At 42.9% G+C, this 21,585-nt stretch overlaps 1 protein-coding gene across 1 annotated transcript in view; it reads left to right on the top strand.

Annotated features, from left to right (window-relative positions):
* cep350 (centrosomal protein 350) overlaps nt 1-21,585 on the top strand; it is a 31,063-nt gene continuing 9,478 nt past the window's right edge. The window contains exons 1-28 of the mRNA XM_061077586.1: nt 1-322; nt 2,298-2,386; nt 2,530-2,573; nt 2,731-2,839; nt 2,948-3,107; nt 4,067-4,716; nt 4,843-4,956; nt 5,348-5,476; nt 7,009-7,128; nt 8,328-9,070; nt 9,219-9,334; nt 10,062-11,083; nt 11,295-11,439; nt 11,657-11,826; nt 11,953-12,124; nt 13,520-13,704; nt 13,908-14,071; nt 14,633-14,743; nt 14,896-15,036; nt 15,178-15,317; nt 15,449-15,550; nt 15,659-15,876; nt 16,015-16,229; nt 16,412-16,690; nt 17,007-17,156; nt 17,317-17,477; nt 20,820-21,070; nt 21,187-21,386. Of these exons, the coding sequence (XP_060933569.1) occupies nt 2,302-2,386; nt 2,530-2,573; nt 2,731-2,839; nt 2,948-3,107; nt 4,067-4,716; nt 4,843-4,956; nt 5,348-5,476; nt 7,009-7,128; nt 8,328-9,070; nt 9,219-9,334; nt 10,062-11,083; nt 11,295-11,439; nt 11,657-11,826; nt 11,953-12,124; nt 13,520-13,704; nt 13,908-14,071; nt 14,633-14,743; nt 14,896-15,036; nt 15,178-15,317; nt 15,449-15,550; nt 15,659-15,876; nt 16,015-16,229; nt 16,412-16,690; nt 17,007-17,156; nt 17,317-17,477; nt 20,820-21,070; nt 21,187-21,386 (6,096 nt within the window). The 5' untranslated portion in view covers nt 1-322; nt 2,298-2,301. The remainder of the gene's footprint in view (nt 323-2,297; nt 2,387-2,529; nt 2,574-2,730; nt 2,840-2,947; nt 3,108-4,066; nt 4,717-4,842; nt 4,957-5,347; nt 5,477-7,008; nt 7,129-8,327; nt 9,071-9,218; nt 9,335-10,061; nt 11,084-11,294; nt 11,440-11,656; nt 11,827-11,952; nt 12,125-13,519; nt 13,705-13,907; nt 14,072-14,632; nt 14,744-14,895; nt 15,037-15,177; nt 15,318-15,448; nt 15,551-15,658; nt 15,877-16,014; nt 16,230-16,411; nt 16,691-17,006; nt 17,157-17,316; nt 17,478-20,819; nt 21,071-21,186; nt 21,387-21,585) is intronic.

The following is a 21,585-nucleotide window of genomic DNA, read 5'->3' as shown; positions in this document are numbered from 1 at the left end:
AAACATCAACAGTAACCCGGGAAAGGTAGCCTCAGAGGCGGGTAGCAAACCTCCTTCTCGGCGTGTGTCGGCGGAACTGTGAACCCGATCACCTGGACCCTCGGCGGGACGACCACAATGGCTGCATGTCGCTAGAAAAAGTTGCTAGCTTAGTTGGCACAACTGCGAGCTAGCGTTGGTTTGCTAACGTTAGCCGGCTAACGCTAACGTTAGCAAACATCCAGCTGATCGAAACCGAAGCAGCCCGGAGAAGTTCGGATCTTATCATGAGGACGTCGGCATGAATGTGGACATTTAGCCGCCTGGGATCGCTTCACTGCAGGTACGTGTTATGTCTCCTCAAAGCGATGTTTCTGACTAGTTGACAAACTCCCGAGTTGGCGGCGGCCCCGACTATTCCCTGGATCGAAAGCATTTGGAAACAAGTCATCTCGAAGTCAGAGGTTAAAACGAGTGGGAGACACACTCTTTTGACATGCAGCGATTGTGCCAGATAAGCAAACGTGGTTGTATAAAAAAGTTGAGGTGGTGTCAAATAATAATCAGTTATTTAAAAGATTAGAATACACTGGTTGTCGGTTCCACACCCGAAAGTAGATAAGCGATGGTTTGTGTTGTGAGTATTTCCTGGACACGGGGTTTCAGTCGCAACCCTTCACAGCTCATTTCTCTCTGATATGAGTTGCATGGACACTACTTAATGTTTATCTAAGACTTACAATAGATGAACGTGCTTAATAATAATAGCACCGGTGACAGATTTCCCCCTTTTACAGATCCAGATGCATGATCAGGGGTTAGACTACATAATTCAGCCTCTCTGTGTGAAATGTTGAAAATACTAAATGACTGAATGAGAGTTTAACTTGTCAGCGACTTGACAGCTTTTACACAAGTCTCGATTCCTACATTCATGGTTTTTGAGATGCGGCGCCCACACATAGGTGGCGGCACTGAGCCACTCCTGCTGCTATTTGAGCAGAGAAGTAGGTTGGCGCCATCTTGGATTGTAGATATTCGTTTTTGATGGATATAACTCGGACTCCACCGGCAAAACTTTTCGGGTTCTTTTTTGTCACTCAACGCTCTCCTGCCTTCGTCTTTCCGTCCCCTGACATGTCGCTGGTGGCTTCACCTACCTCTCGACAAGTTTGTAAATTCAACATACTATTTGTTGTTATTGACCTTTACAAAACGAAAGCAACACAGGACCGGTGTGCAGTGCTCCGGTGTCAAGCTTGCTGCTTGTAGACTCTTTGGTTGGTGATCAGCTGACGACTGGAGACAACATCAGGGCATTTGTCTGCACACACATTATGTATTGACGATTAGTTTGCTTTTTATGTTTACACACTTGTATTTGTTCAAGTATACATATTTAAAAAATAGGAAACAGATTTAATGTAAAAAAGTACCAGGGGAGGGATTGTGAAATATGTTGAAAGTAAACACCAGAGACTGGATTGTGCAAAGTACAGTTGGATGTAAACCCTCACTAAATGTTTAGTATGTCTGCTGTCAGATTTAGTAAACATAATTCAATCAACACTATCTGGTTTGCTGATTGGTGTGTGTAGCAGTCATTGGTGTAAACCGATGAGTTAACACAGAGGGCTGTCTATGCAGAAACATTAGTTTCCTTCCTGTTTGCTCTCGGTGTGATGTGACCACCTCAGGGCTGTGTCATGTGATTGTTTGACTTATAAAGAACTTCTGGGAAACTACTTATGACTCACAGATTGCGAAAGAGGTCTTATAGATTGTACTTATTTAGATCCATGGTATGATTAACTAACACAGTGTTTTCTCAGGGAGACTTTTTCATAATTAGAAGGAAAAACATGTTTCTGGCTTTAGGCGAGCAGTAACTAGGTGGGACCAGACTCCTTTACTCAGCTTTGCAGGTGTTTTAAGTAAACATCACATGGCTGACGTGTCTACAGTTCTGCTAACCTTCGCGCATAGAAATCTATTGAGGAATGTTGGGCTGTAGAACCTGTTTTAAATGGCAGGGTGACATTAATCTGCTGTCGACGGGCTGTCATCTGAGGCAACTCTTCTGCCACTTTTGTTTATTGTCTCTAACGCTGGTTTCTGTCAGGGTCAATTGTTTTTTGTCATGCCTTGTTTGGATTTTACCTGATTGTGATACACCACTGCATTTTTCTGCAGATTGTGCATATGATATAGAATAGTACAACAGTGAATACATTTTATGATTTGCTGTGTTGATTTCTCATTTGTCTTTACCTTCATTATTTTTTTTCAATTATTTGCCTGTTGAATTTTGGGTGCAGGTGAATGGGAGAGATGAAGAGCAGCAGGAGGACTGAGGTGTCTGTCAAAAACTCTGCTCAGCAGCTCACTGATCATAATATTGGGACAGGTGTGTAATACATTTTAATAAAATTGTCATGTTTTTTATAATTACTTCATTTGAAATTCACAATTTAGATGTATCATGTTCTTTTTCATAGCAGGAGATTCTCACATGTCATAATGGATTTTTATTTTCTTCCTCTTTGTCAGAGCTGACGACTGCATGGAAAAGTTCGGCTCAGTCCAAAGCTGCTGTAAGTATCATAAGAAGAGTGTTCTGCTGAATCAGAAATAACTACCATCCTTACTCTAATTGAGGGTTAAGGACTGGGGAGTTCACACCTCGTTAAACCCAATGAGACCAGGTGTGAATATGGGCTATACATATCAAATTTTATTTTCTCTGGGTAGTTGCGGCATATAGAAAACCATATAGAGGCAGTTCCAGGGACTGGGGTTCTCTTGCACTCAGTCATGGACCCCCCCAAGGACAAAGCGTCCAGGACTGTGCGCTGCAGGGGTGAGTAATTCCAAAATGTAAAGCTGCATTTTGCAAAATAGCATTATAAATAGTTGAATCACATTCTTATCTCCACAACAATTTTAACATTGCCCTCTCTGTTCTCAGATGGGCAGCAAGCTAACAGAGGGTCTTCGAAGCGCAGGGGGCGAAGTCAGCAGAGTCCAGAAAAGAGCAGCTCACGCAGCCCACTGCGAAATACCACCCAGGACAGCAATGTCTGCAGGAACAACTGTGTGGAGTTCAGGGAACCACTGGCATCATACAGGTATAACTACTGCACTATACTGCATTTATGAAACACACTGAGTCACCGCTGTATATCTCTCCTCATTGTTAATAGTCCCTTTCTCCAGATCTTCTTGGAAATTATAGCAAAAAGCCCTAGATTTTATGCATACTAATATTATTATTATTATATCAAAATTATATGGAAATGAATGATACCACTGCAGTCATCTAGTGTTGTGTGGTTGGTCTCTACAATGACAGTGAATGAGACAGTGTTTATTGCCCACCTGGCCTGTGATATTTTCATTAGCATCATGTGTCAGGTGCTGGTTTAAATGTGACACATCAGAAGAGCTCTTTCACCTAAATAACGGTCAGTCACCTATGGTCTTGGATTTTCAAGACTTGTATTCACAGACCATATGTTCTTGACATCTCTTAATTACCGGCGGCTGAATAGCTTACAGATACTTAGGTAGCTCAAGGCTTTAAAACATTTCAAAACCTTGATGTTTTGTTACTAGGGGTAACAGAATTACTTGATTTTAAATGCACATATATTAGTTGAAATCTTTTTCTTTGCTCACAATTTGTGATTTTGAATTTTGGTTGTTAGATTAGGCAAGGATTTGAAATGAAATGTCAGAATTGTTTATGTTTGACTATTTCCTGAAAATGACAAATGAGTCCATGGCATTCAGAACCCCTTTTTAATGTTATTGCTCTTGGAGAATCACTAGTAATATTCTACAATCCAGTCTGTTGGTGAGGGTGTGTAAGATTTGCATTACCATAATTTATAATTTATAAATAAAACATTAAACTCACTGCTTAAAAATAGTATCAATCATTAAACTAAAGTGACATCTTGACTGAATGTCTTTTCCTCCTCCTACACCCTTTGACTACTCACAAATGTTTTATTCAGTACACTCAGTAAATTAAGAGTAAATCTTGATCCTCTTCCTGATCCCTTGTAATCTGGTTTGTCTCCAGAGGGGCCACCCCTTCACCACATCCATCCTCTCAGCTGGAGTCCTTCAGCCTGCAGTCAGTGCCAGGGTCTTCATACCCATCCTCAGATCCTCTGCTTAGCCAGCTGGTCTACCAGAGGGACACCAGAGACAAGCAGACGGACAGGGACCTGGACAGCACACAGTCCTCAGCTCTGGAGAGCACCAAGGTCCGCTACCTCAATGATCAGCCAGCCCTGGACACCCTGAAAATGAATGGAATCCATTCACATCTCACAGGTGTAAGAGCTCCTTTATGGGAGGGGTCTGAGGAGGATAGCACTCCCAAAGCACAACTGGGCATGGACAGCCAACAGTCCAGCCCGTGTCTAGCTCCAGCCTCGGGCTCTGTACCCCGAGGGGAGAGCACTTCCTCCACCAGCCCTGGCTCGGCTTCTCAGAGGCTGGAAAACCTAAGGCGACATCAGCCTGATAATAAACTGGAGAAGCTCAAAGAGCGTATTCGAAGGCAGAGGCAACATCTGGAGGAGGCTGCCGAGAGAGAGAGACTGCTGGGTTTTCTGGAGCAGCCTATTATGGCAGCTGTGGGGACTAACAAAGCTGGTACCAACAACCTACCCACAGCCAAAATAAGGAAAGTAGCAGCTGCACCCCCTGCTCCTATATACAAAGGTAACTTCACTTTAAGATTCAACCCCTTACTTTCTCAAATAGTTAAGTGTTTTGGGAATGTAGACTTGAGCCATTTAGTGGGAAACCATTGGCTGCAGGTTGAATCTTCTATCCTCTTGCGCTCAGGTTTCAACAGTACTGAGACAAAGATTCGGACCCCTGATGGGAAAGTATGGAAGGAGGAGGAGTTTCTTAACCTCAGCAGGGACGTATACAGGGACATTTCAAGACAGTTTGCTGGTAAGCACACATCACAAACATTTCTCATAGCTGTTAGTACTTTTTTGTAGAATTTCTGCTTTGGCCCGATGCCACAGCTCTCGTAAGTAACAGCATCTCTGAATTTGACTGTATGTGGGAAATTACAGTGATTGGTGATCTTTGAAATGCTTGAGTCTGAAAATGTTCATTCGATTAAAAAGTTTATGATTGTCCATGAATGCACCATTCTGACAATCTGATTCTGCATGGAAAAATCAATTTGGATAGACTGCACAAAAAAAGTCTAGAGTACATGGAAAACAGATTTGTATTGATCTTCTCAGAATCTTTGAAACAATATCAGATTTTGTTTTGTTTTCAGCAATATGTTTTCAGTGGTTAATTCTCTGCATGTGTCTACTATGTACAGAGAGCCCCAGATCGCGGCATCAGCAGCAGAGGGAAGAGGGAGCAGACAGGTCCAAAGAGAGGAGGCCCCCCAAACCAACCAGGAAGGTCCACAGAGCTGCCCCTGCCTCTGACCTAAATGCAAAACCAGGTATAATAATCCTATTTTATGTATGAGGGCCAACCCTCCTTCTGATCTATTTTTAATTAGTGACAGGAGGAAAGCTGAGCATGTGTGACAGTATGGCACGATTTTGTTGCGGGTCAGTGAATTTGCCTGAAAACTGAGAACCCCAAGTGTTGAACCGTCTATGTGATTAGAAGCTTTTCTCAACTGGCTTTGCTGTTTAAAGGTCTGTGACTGGTACATTCTGATTCTTATCTTAATCTTTATTTATAGATTATATCATTTGTTTAAATTTTACCCTGAAATCATGTTCTTGCTGATTTCAAATCATCATAGTCTTTAGGTGATTGTTAACATATTGACTGTAGCACAGTCTTATAATGTGCTCATTCTTTTGCATGTGAAAAAGTATTTTTGAATATCATAAATGCCTCAAACAGACAGCAATGGCCAGATTTTGGACTCCAGTATTTTGTGTGTTCTTTCCTTGGACTCGGTTGTACCACGTGTTTGTTCTAGTACATGAACTAGAGCTGTTTCTGGCAGATGAGGTTGTGTTAAGACTCTAATCCCTGAAAAATGCCCAGTATGTATGACATGCTGTTTGTGACCAGCAAGTAGCTACAGAGGCCCACACAGAAGATCTATTGCAACGTACTGTGCTAACACAGCCTTCCTCTGACAGCTGAGAAAACAAACATCTCCTCATTTACACAGATTCTTCTGAAGGCACAAATGTAAACATGATCACTAGCTATTTTTACCTCTGTGTCTGTGCAGACCTGGGCATAAACCAAGGCTTTGTTTGGTAGATAAAGATGTGGGCATGGTGTGATCATCTCGCATAAAGTACTGTACCAACATCCTGTGCTCCAGCTCCCGTTCACTCTGTGCTTAGTGTCTTCATGAGTTTCTTCCAACTTTGGCTCTCCTCATGTCTCTGGCTGGGTTCTGTTTCATGCTGGCCCGGTGCTATAAATAGCTTCCTGAAATCTGTGGCCAGGTTCAGTTGGCTCATCCACCCAGGAAAAACAGCTGCTTAGTTAGTGGATGTGCAGTTTCATTACCAGGAACTGCTCTTTAGAAAAATACAGTCAAAGTGAAAGGAGACACTGCTGTTTTTCGAAATGCAATTTTCCAAATAAAAATAATACTCATTGTACTGGGCTGAGACGCAGCAAAGCTGTGTGGAATAAAAGCAAGTGTATATGACTCTTATTAGGAGCAAGGAGGAATATATACTCTCCATGTTCCTTTTGTTAAATCACTTCTCCCACACAGCACCTTCAGTAACTTGATAAAGGAAAGTGACTCAAAGTCTCATGTTCTTTTTCCTATTATTAGGTTTGGGTTAAGTGACCATTTGACTTTGTCCTGCTAAATCGCTGCACCTTGTTGATCAATGCTTTTCTTCACACCTCTTGCTCTCTTCAGTATAACTTGGTGACAAGTCTTGTTATCTACATTATATGCAAACTAATGTTCCATAAGGTCAGCGTGAGCTATAATGAATTCTCTTCATCACCAACATCATGTGTGTTTCTCCTCCTCTGCAGTGATCAGCCCTGCATCGTGGCGGGACGGCCAGAAGCTGGTGAAGATGGTACTGGGTCCAGTTCCGCAGCTGCCGAGGGAAGATGACAGATCCCATCCAGTTGATGGACTGAGCAGAACAGGTGGGTCCCGGAGTCTTAAGCTCTTTCCCTCATAAACATACTACCACAGCCCTGTCTTATTTTGCTAAGTTAGCAAATCTTATGATACTAACAGCTGACACAGCTGACGTAAAATCCATTTATCTCTGCTGTGATCATTTGTCCAATGGTCTTCTTGGAGTAGAAAGAAAAAAGGAAAAAAAGGACATAGACAGCAAGGCGATTAACTTTCCACTAGGATTTAAAGAGCTACTGAAAACGTCTCAGCTTTGTGTCAAAAATGTCTTCTCTGCATTATTTATGTCCCATGGTGTATTGGGTTAGATTCACTGAGGTGAAAATTAGGTTTTACTCCCGACTTTCAATCTTCAGTCTCCTCAGTCTGTTTGACTTGTGTCCTCATTTTTACTTTGATCTGTTTTGTTAAGTTTTTTATATAGAAAAGGGTTTTGACATGAAGACTGACAATAGAGCCAGACAAAATAATATCAATAATTGAAGTCTGTAGCTGCTGCTGCACTCACACTATCAAATTCTATCTCACATAAACACACACACAAACACACACCTCCGTCTAGTCTCTAGTCTCTCTGTTATTTCTAGCTACATGTTTACTGGGTGCCATTGACCGGAAGGAATAGAGATCGACTGGTTGTTCTGGTTGGATGCACAATTAGAAATGGCCTGATTTTTTTTCAGCGGTGACTCCGAGTGCAGTGTATGTACTCGGGAATAGCAGAGTGGGCCAGGGAGATGCAATGAGCCTCACTATGACCATGTTTTAAGAACACAGTGTGGGATTAGATCCTGTAAAGTCTAGATGTCCTCTTCAATTTGGCCCAGATTAGAGTCGACATGGCAAGCCAGCCCCCCAAGCCTTATTTAGTCGCATTCTGTCTGGGTCTAGTGCTTTAGTTGTGGAGGATTTTTTTATTTGCTGCAGTCACATGTTGGGGCATCCACTTTTTTTTTTAACTATGACAACCCTGTTTATTACAGACATTGATCAAAGACAAACAGCAAAGTAGTTCTTAGATTCTAAGTTAAAAATGTAAAAACGATTGACACACTCATACTTCTGATTTAATATTCATCATGATGCCAAATTATCTAATAATTTTTACTCTGTTTAGCGGCATCTGTGTGTATGTTTCTTTCTATTATCGAATAGATTACCGGTTAGAACTATAACATCTTGCCTTTCTGTAAATGTCCGCCAGCTTCCCGTCCCCACTCCAGTTCAGAGCCACGCTCAAAATCCAGCCGACGATCTCGACCCAACAGCACAGAGAGGCCTCGCAGTGGTTTCCAGGAGCAGTCAAAAATCCCCTCCGCAACCACATCTTGCCCCTTCTCTGCGGCTCAGGACAAGGTGCCGGTGGCTGCAAGCACAGACCTTTTGTCAGCAGACATTCAGGGAATACTTGATGACCTTCAGCTGGAGTGTAAAGCAGCTGAGAAGGAGGAAAGGGCCCGGCAAAGGTCCCGAGGAGGGAGCAATGTTAGGAGAGGGAGAGGGGGATCAGGGTCACGAACAAGAACTCCAATGTCTGCATGGGGAACTACAGCGGCCACAGGTAGCTCCTCGAGGGGATGCCGCAGTGCCAGCCCCACTACACACAGACCAGAGTCTGCCAACATGACGGATGCAGGGCACAAACATCGCCACTATGATGCGGATGCCGTTCGCCACTACATCATCCGGCAACAAGAGGAGAGAAAGAGGCGTCTGGCCGAGGACAAGAGGGCACTGAGGGAGGAGACGGAGAGGAGAAACCAGAGACTGCAGGAGCTCTACAGGAAGCAAAGAGAAGTCGCTAGAACAGTGGGCGTTCCCATCGATCCACCTGTGGCTCCTGTACAAAAACGACTTCAGGAGACCTACAACAAACTGCTGCTGGAGGAGGCCGAGCTCGGCGAGGACGTCACACAGATGCACCCTGCGGCTCCTTCTAGTCAAATGGTATTCTGCATACAAAACATTTCATTAATAATCAATCACTGTAACAATATATGAATCCTGGGCAGAATTACTAACTTTTTTAAATGTGTCAATGAACTCCGAAAGAAAATCTGTGTTTTAACATGTTTGTTTACGTGTTCTTCGGCAGAGACCAATGTACCAGCCCTCTGGGGAGTCTGACAAAGAGAATAAAAGACTAGATGCCCCTCAAAGCCCCTCGAGCAGCGACAGATCTTTAAACGATCAGCCACCTCCATTGTACAGGTACACAGATACACACACATACTCACAAACCTCTCTGTTCCTTCTCACTAACTCACCAGAATAACAACTTCACCACACTCTGATAATACAAAGAGATGAAAAACAAACAACTCTCTGCAAGTGAACACATTTTCTATCTCTTGGAAATGAAGCTTGGGTGGGATCACCTGACTCTGTCAAACAGAGCTGCTGCTTGTTCTCAGATGCTCGTTTCTTATGAAAACCTCTCCCAGAAGCCCTTTCCCCCCTCAATTTTAGTACATGATTTAACAAAAACGCCACAGGGCACTATTCAGATTATGAAATGTATATATATAATACAGTGAAGAGTACAGTATATAATGATGTTACACATAACAGTCATTGCCCTCTTGAGTATTTGGAAAAATTATATTTGCTTTGATCTATCGTTTTCCATCTGCTTCACTGTCATGATTTTACAAGTCTCATTGTGCTCCGACATCAACAGTTACTCTATGTATCAGACTTTTAAAAAGATTAATTCAAAATTATAAGACACATTATATTTAAATAAATGTTGTTGTTTCTTGCTGTGGAATGCAGACATGAATGTCAAGGAAAAGCAATTTAAATACCAAGAACAGCCAGTAAAATTAAAGTTCTCTTGTTGACTTGTGATTTAAACATTTGTCTTCGATTTGATCATCGATTTAAGTTGTTTATACCCTTTTTGTTTAACATTTCGTTCTCGTTTTCACTGTTGCAGGGACGATCTGGATGTTGGAGTTTCCTCTTTTCTTCAACCTGACCGTCTGAGCCCCGCTGTTCGACACAGCGGCGGTACGCTAGCTCCTTATGGTGACCATCTTCTCTCTCAGCTTCTCCGGCTGGAGACGGAAGTGGCTGCCAGTAACATCAACCACACCCAGCGGCCGGCTACAGCACCTACCAACAGGTCACCATTGAAGATGTCCCGCATTGAGGCCCTCAAGGCCACGGCTGCATCCCTTTCCAATCGTATAGAGAGTGAGGCACGGAAGATTGCTGGGGAAGGAGTCAACTATGGTACGGCAACTTCAGTTGACATGGATGCTATTTCGGCTCCTCTGCCCTCTCAGGCTTATCTTGACAATGGATGCTGGGCAGAAACAGCTGCCACGGAAAACCATGATGCGGCATTTAATGTCAAGAGGATTTTGACGAGCACAGGCCATAGTTCATATGATAGCACAGCTCTTCCAGGAGTGGGCAATCTGCACAACCTTAGCAGACAGAAAGAAGGCAGGAGTATACAAACCAATTTGACCAGCCCACAAATAAATTATGGCGACAAAACGGGGCCCATTCACAACAGTTATACACAAGAAAGGGGAACTCTGGTCAACGGCTTGGAAAAGGTAAAAATAATTGATCAAATGGCCCAAAGGAGCGGCTTTGACAAGATGGAGAATCAGACAGGTCTCCATGACTCAAGTGCCAGTTCAATCAGTGAGGGTCCCATACTGAGTGAAGGGAGTTTCTCAGAGGATGAGGCCAACCCTCCCCGCCCCTCCCACAATCGTGTATCTCGACCAGCAGACCACCTGGAGGCAGCAGAGTACTGTGCAGGTCGGAGAAGGGATTACCAGCGGCTGACTGAGTTCCAGAGGGAGGCAGCAAAGTGCTCTGCTCTCAGCCCCTCTTTTGCTCAGCAGGACTGCAGTAAAATGGCCTGGGAAGAGCTGAACAAAGGAAGCCCTTTAAGTGTAATCAACATTTTCACCAAGAACCTTCATGGGCATGTTAAAGGTCAGTTTACTTGTGATAAAATATGCAAGTGGAGTTTTCTTTCTTTTAATTTATGCGATATTACAAATATAACTTAAAGAGCTACACAGAATATTTGTCATATAAACATTGTTTGCAGAAGAACCAACCACATATAATGACTCACTGTCAGTCCAGACAATGTCATAAATATTTCTCATTTGTCTGTTTGGTTTCCACCTTGATACAATAGCGAGTGAGAGAAACTCTCCCTCTCCCCAATCCTATCACCCTGGAAATGGCCTCGGAGATGCAGCGGTCTATGAAGATGACTTTGTGTCATCATCACAAAGCAGCAAAACCACCGGCCAATTAAGGAGAGGCTCAAAATCACCAAGGTAAAAGGAAAGACTGGATGTGAACACTAGGTGGCACTCATGGAACACTGATGAAAAGCTAATGCATGTTTTTTTTTTTAAGAGGGAGGGTAATTATATCACCATAGTAATGAGGATATGCAAACATGACATATAGTTTTTTTTTTGTGTAGTATCAAACATCCTAAATGTTTCAAATAATAATAAAATTCACCCTTTTCTCTTCCTTCTCTGTCAGTGTGAACAGTCACTTTGAGGAGCTGATGAGAAGGTCTCCTTATGAGCCAAATAGAGGAGCCATCAATTCTCACCATTCATCCTTTCACTCATCTGCTCACTCACCACGTGTTTCCTCTGGCTCAACATCTGGCTCCTCACCACTCTCAAAGTACTCCAGCAGAAGAACAGGTGAGAATCTGTATCTTTGCACGATGTCCTGCTACGAGTCTGAATTTTCTATATTCTTTTGTCACTGTAAGGTCATTTGCGGTGTCAAATCTGTCTGCAGCACTTACTAACTGAGTTTATCTACAGGCACATCAGACCAGAGTGATGCCACTTTAGTGGAAGAGCGGAGGAGCCCCTGCTCACCCCGGTCAGAGGTTTTATCCTCCGACTCCAGGAAGAAGGGCTCAGACAAAAGCTCTGCCCACAGCGAGGCTAGGAGTGTCCTCTCCAGTGAACTCTTACGGCATCCTCACCAAAGGTAATGATCCTCGGGCGACTATATCAGAGCGGGAGGGTTTTATTTCTGGTTTATTTGAGTGGTTTAAAAGTTGGAAAAACTTTTTTTCTGTAAAGAGCATCGAACTGAATCATGTAAACTGTGATCCACTGTTACACACACAGGCACACATGCACACATGCACACACACCAAGTGCATAAATGTTGAGTAGTGTCCCCACAAGTATAAGTTACCCTCTCACTCACTTGGCTTACTTTATTTTCTCGCACTTTTTTAATTTCTTCCTCTTAAATTATTTAATTTAAACTTGAGTTTTCATTAAATACAGATGAATATGTTTAAAGTAACATTGAAATGAACCTGTAAAGCCACACCAGTCACACTGTTTCTCCTCCTAAGTGTTTCCAAGCTAATCTGAAATGCAGTGTTAAAATCTATTAGCACTCAGGGATGAATGAGATCTTTTCAGCATTGGCTCTTTTCAGTTGCTGCTGTTCCAAGCTCTGAAAAACGTCCACTTGGTATATACTGTAATCAGCCAAAGGTTAATTTATCTGGGCATGACCTATTACTAAACAACACTAAGAGAGCCTGAGTTTAGTCTGCCAGTCCAAACAGTCTTGTGGCTTGCTGCTCTGTTGAGGACTTACAGGTTTAAGCAGCCGTGCAGTGCCGGGCAACAGGAGGAGGTTGCAATTCGACCCAAGACAGAAAACAGTGGTTATTTTGTTTTGGAGGCCAGCAGGGTGGTTGGTCGGGTCAGCCAGCTTCACCGCAGCTTGGGCTGGCTGCCATAGGAAAGGAGAGAGTTTTTTTCTTTAAATCTCAGTCCCCAGTATAAACATTTGGGCCGTCTAATGGTTCTCTGAAGCCCAGGTGGCAGATTCCTGCCATTCTGAGGAGCCTGCATGTAAGAGGGCAAGACATTCAGACAGACAGTGTCTACTTAACACCATTTAAATAGTGAATTGTTGTTTGTGGTGACTTAAAAAGATTAAACATAAACAGTTCTTCATGGACAGCTTATGTGTAGCAGTAAGAGTTCTGTAGGTTTTTGAGAGTTTGTATTCAAATCTGTTTCTGTGCACACAACAACTGTTTAAGCATTGAGACCATGGCAATATTATATTCTTCTTCTTATTATTATAATTATTAGTTTTTTAGTTTGATTGCTATCATTGGAGAATAATGACGCCACTGTCTACAATTCTAAATGGAGAAGTAGAATGTATTCTGATCTCTCTGACAAAGTCTTGGCCTCCAATCATCTCGGAGCAGCACAATATAGCCATTCATCGTCTGGGCCTCAGCCAGCAGGGCTATGCTGCTCAGTCATTCTGAGGGTTTGCATATTGGTTCAAATTTCAAACCACTGTGAGAAATAACATTAAATAACTTTTTCATTGCGTTTGTAGTTCGGCGCTGGATGGAAAGATGTCAGCTTCAGCGGTGACTCCCAAGCATGCTTCTCCTTCTGGCTCGCCAGACCCTGGTTCTCCTCTAGGAGCAGACTCTTTCAGTGAGCCTGTACGAGGTGGCTCAGATTACATCGGCACTGGCAACTCAGCTGGCAGTGGGAGACTAGAGAACAGGACCACAGGTAAAGAACTCATATTGATATCATAACAGATAACATGTTGGTAGAAAGGATGTCCCTGTTAAGATAACAAAGAAAAGGTTGGTTGTTTCTTTTGATGCTCATCGGGCTTATTTTTGTATCATGCTGCTCTCATTGGGCTGCTCTCCACCAGCAAATGGCTTCATCACTTTCGCTCACCTTGTTCGCCTTCGTCTTTCTCCCAGGTGAACTACAGTATTCACCTGCTGTTCTGCAGCAGCGAATGGCAGCAGAGCTCCACTACTTGGAGTCTGTTGAAGAGTCGGTCCGGCAGCTGGGCGACGTGGAGAGGCTGATAGGTGTTTCCATGGCTCAGCAGGACAGTGCCAATTTGGCACAAATGCTAAAGGTAAACAGGAGTGTAGATGCGGACGGTAGTAATAACAAGTAATGGTAGTAGTACTTGTAGTTGTTTTAGTAGCATCTGGACAATGGCGATTGTGTGTATTTTGCTGCATCTTAAGAATTTTCATATCAGAAGTTGAATTATTGTAAGTAAAACTGTAAATTATACTCAGATTCCATAATTAACCTTTCTTCTGGATGATAACGTACCTTTTAGATGTAACTGTGGTACAAGTTACAAAATTAGCTGCTCGCAGTTGATAATATTTCTGTATTAACCATATTCACATAGAATACAAAATATTAACAATGTAGACTGTATTAATCATGTAAAACAATTAGGGCTGTATTTTGTCACTGGCACCACTTTAGTCTTGGATTCTTCAGTATCTGCCTGTGCTGTAATGAGCCTCATCAATGGAAATGCACTTAAGCAATTTTGCTTTTTAGAAACCTGATTTTAATTATTGTGTTCGCAATACATGATAAACTGATTTACTGCCTCACTATAACGATTCTGTATTGATGTTCTTAATGAGCTGCAATATGAACTTTGACCCCGCAGGCCAAGCAGCAGCGCCATGAGCGTGACCTCTACGAACTGAAGATCAAGACTGAAAGAGAAGCCCTGGGGACGCAGCTACAGATGGAGGAAAATCGGCAGAGAGTGGCCAGGGTATAAACATGCAGACCTCTCTCCCTCTCTCTTACTCACACATATCCATATAGTTAAATACATGCATATTTGTTGAAGACAAATTCTGTGTTTCCCTCACGTTTCCAAGTCCATGTTATGACTACTATTATTTTATTTTTGGTTTTGTTCAGGCTCATTCAGAACTGCAGGAGACTTTGGCAGCGAACCAAAAAGAGACTTTGGAAGGCCTCCAGGAGGCAACTACTAAGATGATGAGTCAACAGGCTGAGGCAGCACGGTACACAGCCGATGCTGCCCGACACATCAAGGAGGTTAGCGATCAATGCCTTCCCCTCTGCCTGGAAAACAGCCCATGTCTTCATTTTATAACAAAAGCTGATAGATTTTTGAGTTACGGCAAGGAAATAACAATAAATATGAATATTTGTTCTCTATATATTCCCGTCGGTCAGATGACAGAATTGGCACGGTCGCAGATAGCGGGGGCCTTGGTCGTCGCTCCTATTGCTGCAGGTGCCTCAATGTTGGACCAGCGGGTAGAACATGAGAGCCCCTATACGAAGCAGCAACAAGATCAAGCTGACTCTGATAGGTAAAGTAAACTGTACTGTTTGTCTAGTATAAGATTATAGTTATAGATCATACCCTGGCCCTTACATACATGTTGTAAATGTTTAAAACTACTATTTGTTTTAAATGTGTCCTCTCTGTTCTGTCTTACAGCTTCCAGAGTGAGGTGTCGAGCAGAAGGCCCAAGCCAGATGAATCTCTGTCTTCACTGTACAGCAAATCTGACTCGCTTTCTTTCAGACGACCCAACATGAGGTACCATTCAGGCCTCTCTAGTAGCATTAGTTTCAATAATTTTGCATTTGGATCTGAGGAAGCAAATCGAAAAGAGACACTTAAGCTTTCGTTTTCTTCTTTCCTCAGTGGAGAAAATTCGAGCAGCCTCAATACCCCATCGTACGTCTCCTTGGACCACAGAGAACAACCAAAGAAAGAAGCAGGAGAGGGAAAATGGAGGAACGGGGGAGCCAAGGGGAGGACAGAGAGGGAAGCAGGAAGCAGCTCCATAGAGGAGGAAGTTCCCACGGCAGCAAATGACTCCCTCTGCAGTGACAGCATCCCCTCTATAGTGGATGAGAAAGGTGCTGGATGATGAGCATGAAACAGAGTTTAAAAAGCTGGCGTGCATTTCTTCATGTCATCACACTCAATTTGGCCAATATTGTGTAGTGGAAATTTGAATGCGTTCCCTTAACCGTTTCTATTTCTGACCCCCGCAGGAGACAGTACATCTGTGGCAACTGAGTACTCCCTTAAGTTTGATGAATCTATGACAGAGGACGAGATAGAAGAGCGATCATTCCGCTCCTTGCTGCCGTCTGAGGCGCATCGCCGAGGAACCATAGAGAAAAAGTCACGACACCATGAGGAATCGGAGGATGATGGTGCCAATCACAACACAACTTTGGTTTCAGGGGCACACAACATCTTTAAGGTGAGAGGGCAGTGCAGTCACACAAACATGTGACCACTTATCGTGTGCTTTATCCCCTTAAACGTGATATTTGGTTATTTCCCTCCCTCCTGCCAATTATACTTCTCACTCGCTTTTAACTTGTCTCCCTCCTACCTAGCCCTTGTAGTGGATCTTAACCGTTTCCTCTTTTTGTCCTTTAGTCTCAAGATGCAAACATGGCCTTCTCTGGTGGTCAGGACAGCTTTTCTCAGTTCACCATGGACATGGTGCGTCAGTACATGAAGGACGAGGAAGTAAGGCTGCAGCACCAGAGCTCTTTGTTGCATCTTCGCCAGAAGGCTCTTAAAGAGAAGACCAGAACTGAGCTGGCCTGGCTAGAGCACCAGAAGAATAGGCTGAGGGACAAGGGAGAGGATGACAAAATGCCACCGCTCAGGAAGAAGCAGAGGGGCCTTCTGATGAAACTACAACAGGAGCAGGTATTTGGGGGGGTAGATGCAAAATGGCCAAATCTCTCATTCATTCAGCCCTCCTGACTCTGCTCGCTCTCTTTCTCTCTGTCTTAATCTCTCCCTCTCTCGCACCAACACACAGACACTCGCACAAACACAGTGACATCGGACACATTCTTAAAATCAGACTCGTAAAACAACATAATTTGGTTTTAGCAAACACATATTATAGTCCCAAACACTCATATGTAACGCGTTCCACTTGTGATCTCTCTTACGACGGAATTTAATATCAGGTCTGACTAAACAAAACTTCTCTCCCGCGTTATTCATGTTCCAATAGGCTGAGATCAAGAGACTTCAGGAGGCCAACAAAGCAGCGAGGAAGGAAAGGCAGCTGTTGCTGAAGCAGCAGGAGGAGATTGAGCGGATGAGAAACTCGACACTCAGACTGAAGGAGCGTCTCAAGTGTGCTGGGGGTGAAGCACCACCTGTAAGTAGTGCAGTCACTAACCACCTCCACAAACTATATAAAAGAGGTTCAGTTCAATATTGTTTGTTATACAAAAATCTAACTTATTTAATAAAGGTTAGAAAATAGAAGTGTCTTTTTATGATTTGCCTGTGTGTGTGTCTGTTTGTCCATCCTTCAGGAGACTCCTGTGTCAGAAGCACCACTGTCAGAGCCGACCTCCCCCAACATGAGACATGCTGGTGATAACCGCAGCCCCTCTCCCCCGCTTTCCATCTCTGGAAGTGAGACGAGCAGCATCATGCAGAAGCTTAAGAAGATGCGAACTCACACGGATGAGAAGTAAACACTTTTTTAAAAATGTCTTCCTGCTGCCATTCATTCCCCCTTTTTTTTAAGCTTTTTTCATTCCTCTTATTGTGTCAAAAAAATCTGAAGGATCACCCTGCTCCAATTATTTCATTTTTGTCCTCTGATCTTAATCAGGGGCTGAACATACTAGAACATAGAGCATGGGCTGACATAGTGCACAGTTGGCTTATGGCTTTGCATAAGATATAAATTTAATTTAAATTAGTTGAATTGCCTTGCATTAGATGCTGCACTGTGCTGTTTTAATATTCATTTTTACCATGATAAATTAAAAAAATACATTTACAAAAATGCACTTACAAAGATAATGGAAACTAACAGTAATACCAGTCCATGCCATCTTTGCTTGCTGTCTAAAGTGCTGTGAATGTGTGGATGTGAACATAAGCATGCTCCATGTTCTCCTCCCTCTAGACTAGACAAGCATCCAGTCTACCGCAGTACTCCCCTCTAACCTTTTAAACCCTTAAGCACACAACAGGACAATCTGTACTAATGTACTAATATCTGATGCACTCTTAAACAAATGTTGGAAAGCAATAACATCTAACAACATTAGGCCTCAGATAAATCTAACACCAAGCTATCTTACCAATGAAACCTTCAATAATAAAAGCCTGATTCTTTCCCAGATAACACCAACACTAGTTGTGCACTCCATTACCTTTATTCCATCAATTTTCTCTTGTGTTGGCCAGTCACTAACTGTACTTGGAGTTCCTGTTGGTACCAGCTTCAGTCAGGTGATTTTTAGAGCCTCTTGTGACCGGGTAGCTCCAACAACTAGGTTAATTATTCTGGGGTTTAGGATTTATAAACACTGGCCAGTCATCAATCAATAGTATCACTACTTTTTAGATCTAGATGTGTTTAGATTAATACTGGATACAGTTGGCAAAATAATTTAGACTTGTATGTTATTTATTTTATAAATTAGGATGTTTAAAATCACCACAGTTATTTTTAAATTAAGCAACGAAGAGGATCTTAGAAAACAGTTCTCATCAGCCTTCTTGCCAATCCATCTGTTTCTTTCAATTTTTCACTCTCTACCACCACTGGCATGTTTGATGGGCATTACTAAATCATTATATATACAACCTGTCATAACACACTAACAAAGTTGTACTCACTTTATCTAAATCTGTAACTGTACACTCACAGTTTAGTCTGTTTTAGAATTACTGGTGAAGCAATTATTTAAGCCCTTTTGTAAACAGGTTTGGTGCGGCACTGGTCTCCCCACACCCCCATTCTTATACTGAATTTCACCATATGTCCCAATACCAGTTTAAATGTTTATGTTTACCAAAATACACCTCCTTTAAAATCACTATTTTCTACCAGAAGCCTGACAGACTGACACCATGGGTTCAATAAAACCACATTTGCTCATATTGCTCTTTTTTCTCCCTTTCTCTCTACCTGTCTTATCCCTCTCTATCTCGTGTTTTCAATTGTCCCCCTCTTATATTATGTGTGTGTGTGTCTGTGTGTGTCTGTGTTTTCATGTCGACACCCACTTTCGTGTGACTCTCTTGACTTTGTCTGTTGCGTGCTTGTTGTGTTGTAGACACTGCTCTCCTGTCCACTACTTCCTCTCTGTGTTCACTGCCCACCACTGGGCCTCCCTCAGTGTCTGTCTTCCCAAACTCCAACCTAAATTCCAGCTCTTTATCTACAACCAGTTGGTCAGGTACTGTACAGTGATCTCTACCTCTCCCCCAGCACCTCCACCTATATAGCTCTGCCCCCGCCTCACCTCCCACCCTTCCCATATGGAACATGCTTGTGTTCACCCACTGGCACGGGGACCCTGTGTGGGTGGGAAGGTGAATGACGAGTGATTTGACGGGTTGTGGTTTGGTCTTTTTAATGAACTTCCAGGATGGAAACTGTGGGGCGAGGAATTTGAGTGAAAGCTTGCGCTAAGTGCCCAAGGAAAGCTGCTTGTTGAAATAATCTAACCTTCTGACAAGTTCACTTTGAATTTAAGATGTTCTTTTAAAGCTTGGTTTCAACCATAAGAGGTTGAGATAATTGGAGATGAGAAATAAGGTCAAAGGTTATGGTTATTAAAAAAAAAAGGAGCCTTCCTTGTTCGATGAGAATCTCAGACTCGAAGCTGGGATTTCACTAATGTCTGTGGTGTTTGATTTGCAAATCTCTTCCCCTCTTTATTTCTTGCCTCTTGGAATGAATGAATGAAAAATAAGCTGCCGTGCATCTCCCTTCTCGGCCTCAGACCAGTTATTGATACAAAATGTTTTCGGATTGAACCACACAATGACTTTAAAGTACCAGACTTTTTTTCTTAGCGCAAACCAGAGATAGAGTGGTCTATCTCTTTAATGAGCCTAGTAAATCTTAACTATCCCTCTTTATTAGGTAGCTGTTGCAGAGGATGGGATAATAAGTACAGATGGCCATTGGCTTTAATACAGTTTGGGAAAGCACTAAAAGAACCCCACCCCACCCCGGTCTGGTTCTTCAGTATCTGAGTTGTCATCAGTTTACATTAGGTCAGGGGAAAGGCTCTGAATTAGATTAGGGCTAAATAATACTGCACTGTAATGGCACCCATAGCTGTGGGAGACCCCATTACATGACAGCTATACCTGACTGCACTTTGTTTTGATAGGCATCTGCAGAGATATGTACCCATAAGTGAGCCAGTGTGAGTTGAACGTTAAAAATTACTTTGCAGAACAGAACCATTGTTTATTCATTATCCTTATTGGGAAGAGGAGTACGCTAAATGGAGGAGGTCATACTGAAGAGATGTAACCGTCTGTGCTTAAGTTTTTCTCCTATCTATTCTAAGAGTCTGTGTGTGTGTGGGGGGGGGGGGGGTGTATGTGTGTGTGTGTGTGTGTGAGTGAGAGCGAGAGAGAAAGAAGAGAGTGTGTGAGAGAGAGACTACACCCAATCAAACTGATGCATGTATCTGACATTTTTGCTGTTGTTTCTCTTATCTTCTCTTGACCTGAGTGACATGTCATCTTTTTTTGATGGGTGCTTGTACACGTCAATATTTGGATGATTATTCTCAGCATGTATCAGGTGTGTGTGTGCTTGCGTCTCTGAGTGTTGAAAAGATGTTTGAGGTGGTTTTGCTGTGAAAACTGGATGTCCAGGTGATTTGGGTCTGTGTGCTTCGCAGGGGCCATGTTAAACATCTCTTATGCTAAACGTCTACTTCTCTTCTCTCCCCTCATCACTGCCACCTCATCCTCTTTCTCACTCACCATCTTCATCGATCTCCCATTCTTTTCTATCTCCTTTCTTTTTTTCCCTTCAACTTTACCACAGGTTCCTTACCAAGCGAGAACAGCAGCTGATGCACAGGCGCAGACATGCCGAGGAGCTGCTGCAGTGGAAACAGCGGCTGGACCAGGAAGAGGCAGAGGTCCGTAGGATGGAGAGGGAAGCCCTGGCCGTCTGGAACAAGACAAGATCTCAACACAAGGATCGTGAGGTGCCAGAGAGTCAGAAAGAGGAGATCTCTGACACGAGTCCCGGTAAACATCAAAGCTCAGAACCCAGGACTGACAGCGAGAGAGGTGAAGCAACAGTATTCTTACAATTGAAATAGCATTTGCAAATTCAATTGGACAACACATCCTATGGTTTGGAAAATATTAACAAATAAAATGACTTTATGTGTTTTAATGTTTAGATTATGTGAGTGAGGGCGACTGTTCCTCAGCAACACCGGAGTCAAGTATACACACGGAGGGATTAGGGTCCCAGCAACCAGGAAGCCCCTCCTCTGCAAAACCTGTGTCGGTCCGTGAAACACCTCTAGCCTCCGTCCACAGCAGCCCTGCAAACTACACCAACGACTTCTCTTCAGCTTCTCCATCACCTGGCAGACAAGTACGCACTAATGCAGTCCTCTTACTCTGTTTAGTCCCACGTCTTTGATGGTAGTGTTTGAATTTGAACATATATATTGGTTCAAAGGCTGACCTTATTTGTTGAAGAAAGTAAAGTTTATCATTGTGTACAGGTTTCAGGCAACTTTAATTGTTACGATTAGTGTGTGAGTTGAAAACTTCACTAAAAGATGAAAAAT

This window comes from Limanda limanda, chromosome 9 (assembly GCF_963576545.1).
Source record: "Limanda limanda chromosome 9, fLimLim1.1, whole genome shotgun sequence".
Classification (NCBI taxonomy): domain Eukaryota; kingdom Metazoa; phylum Chordata; class Actinopteri; order Pleuronectiformes; family Pleuronectidae; genus Limanda; species Limanda limanda.
Note: the sequence above shows the minus strand (reverse complement) of the source record. Positions and strands in the feature narration are given on the sequence as shown.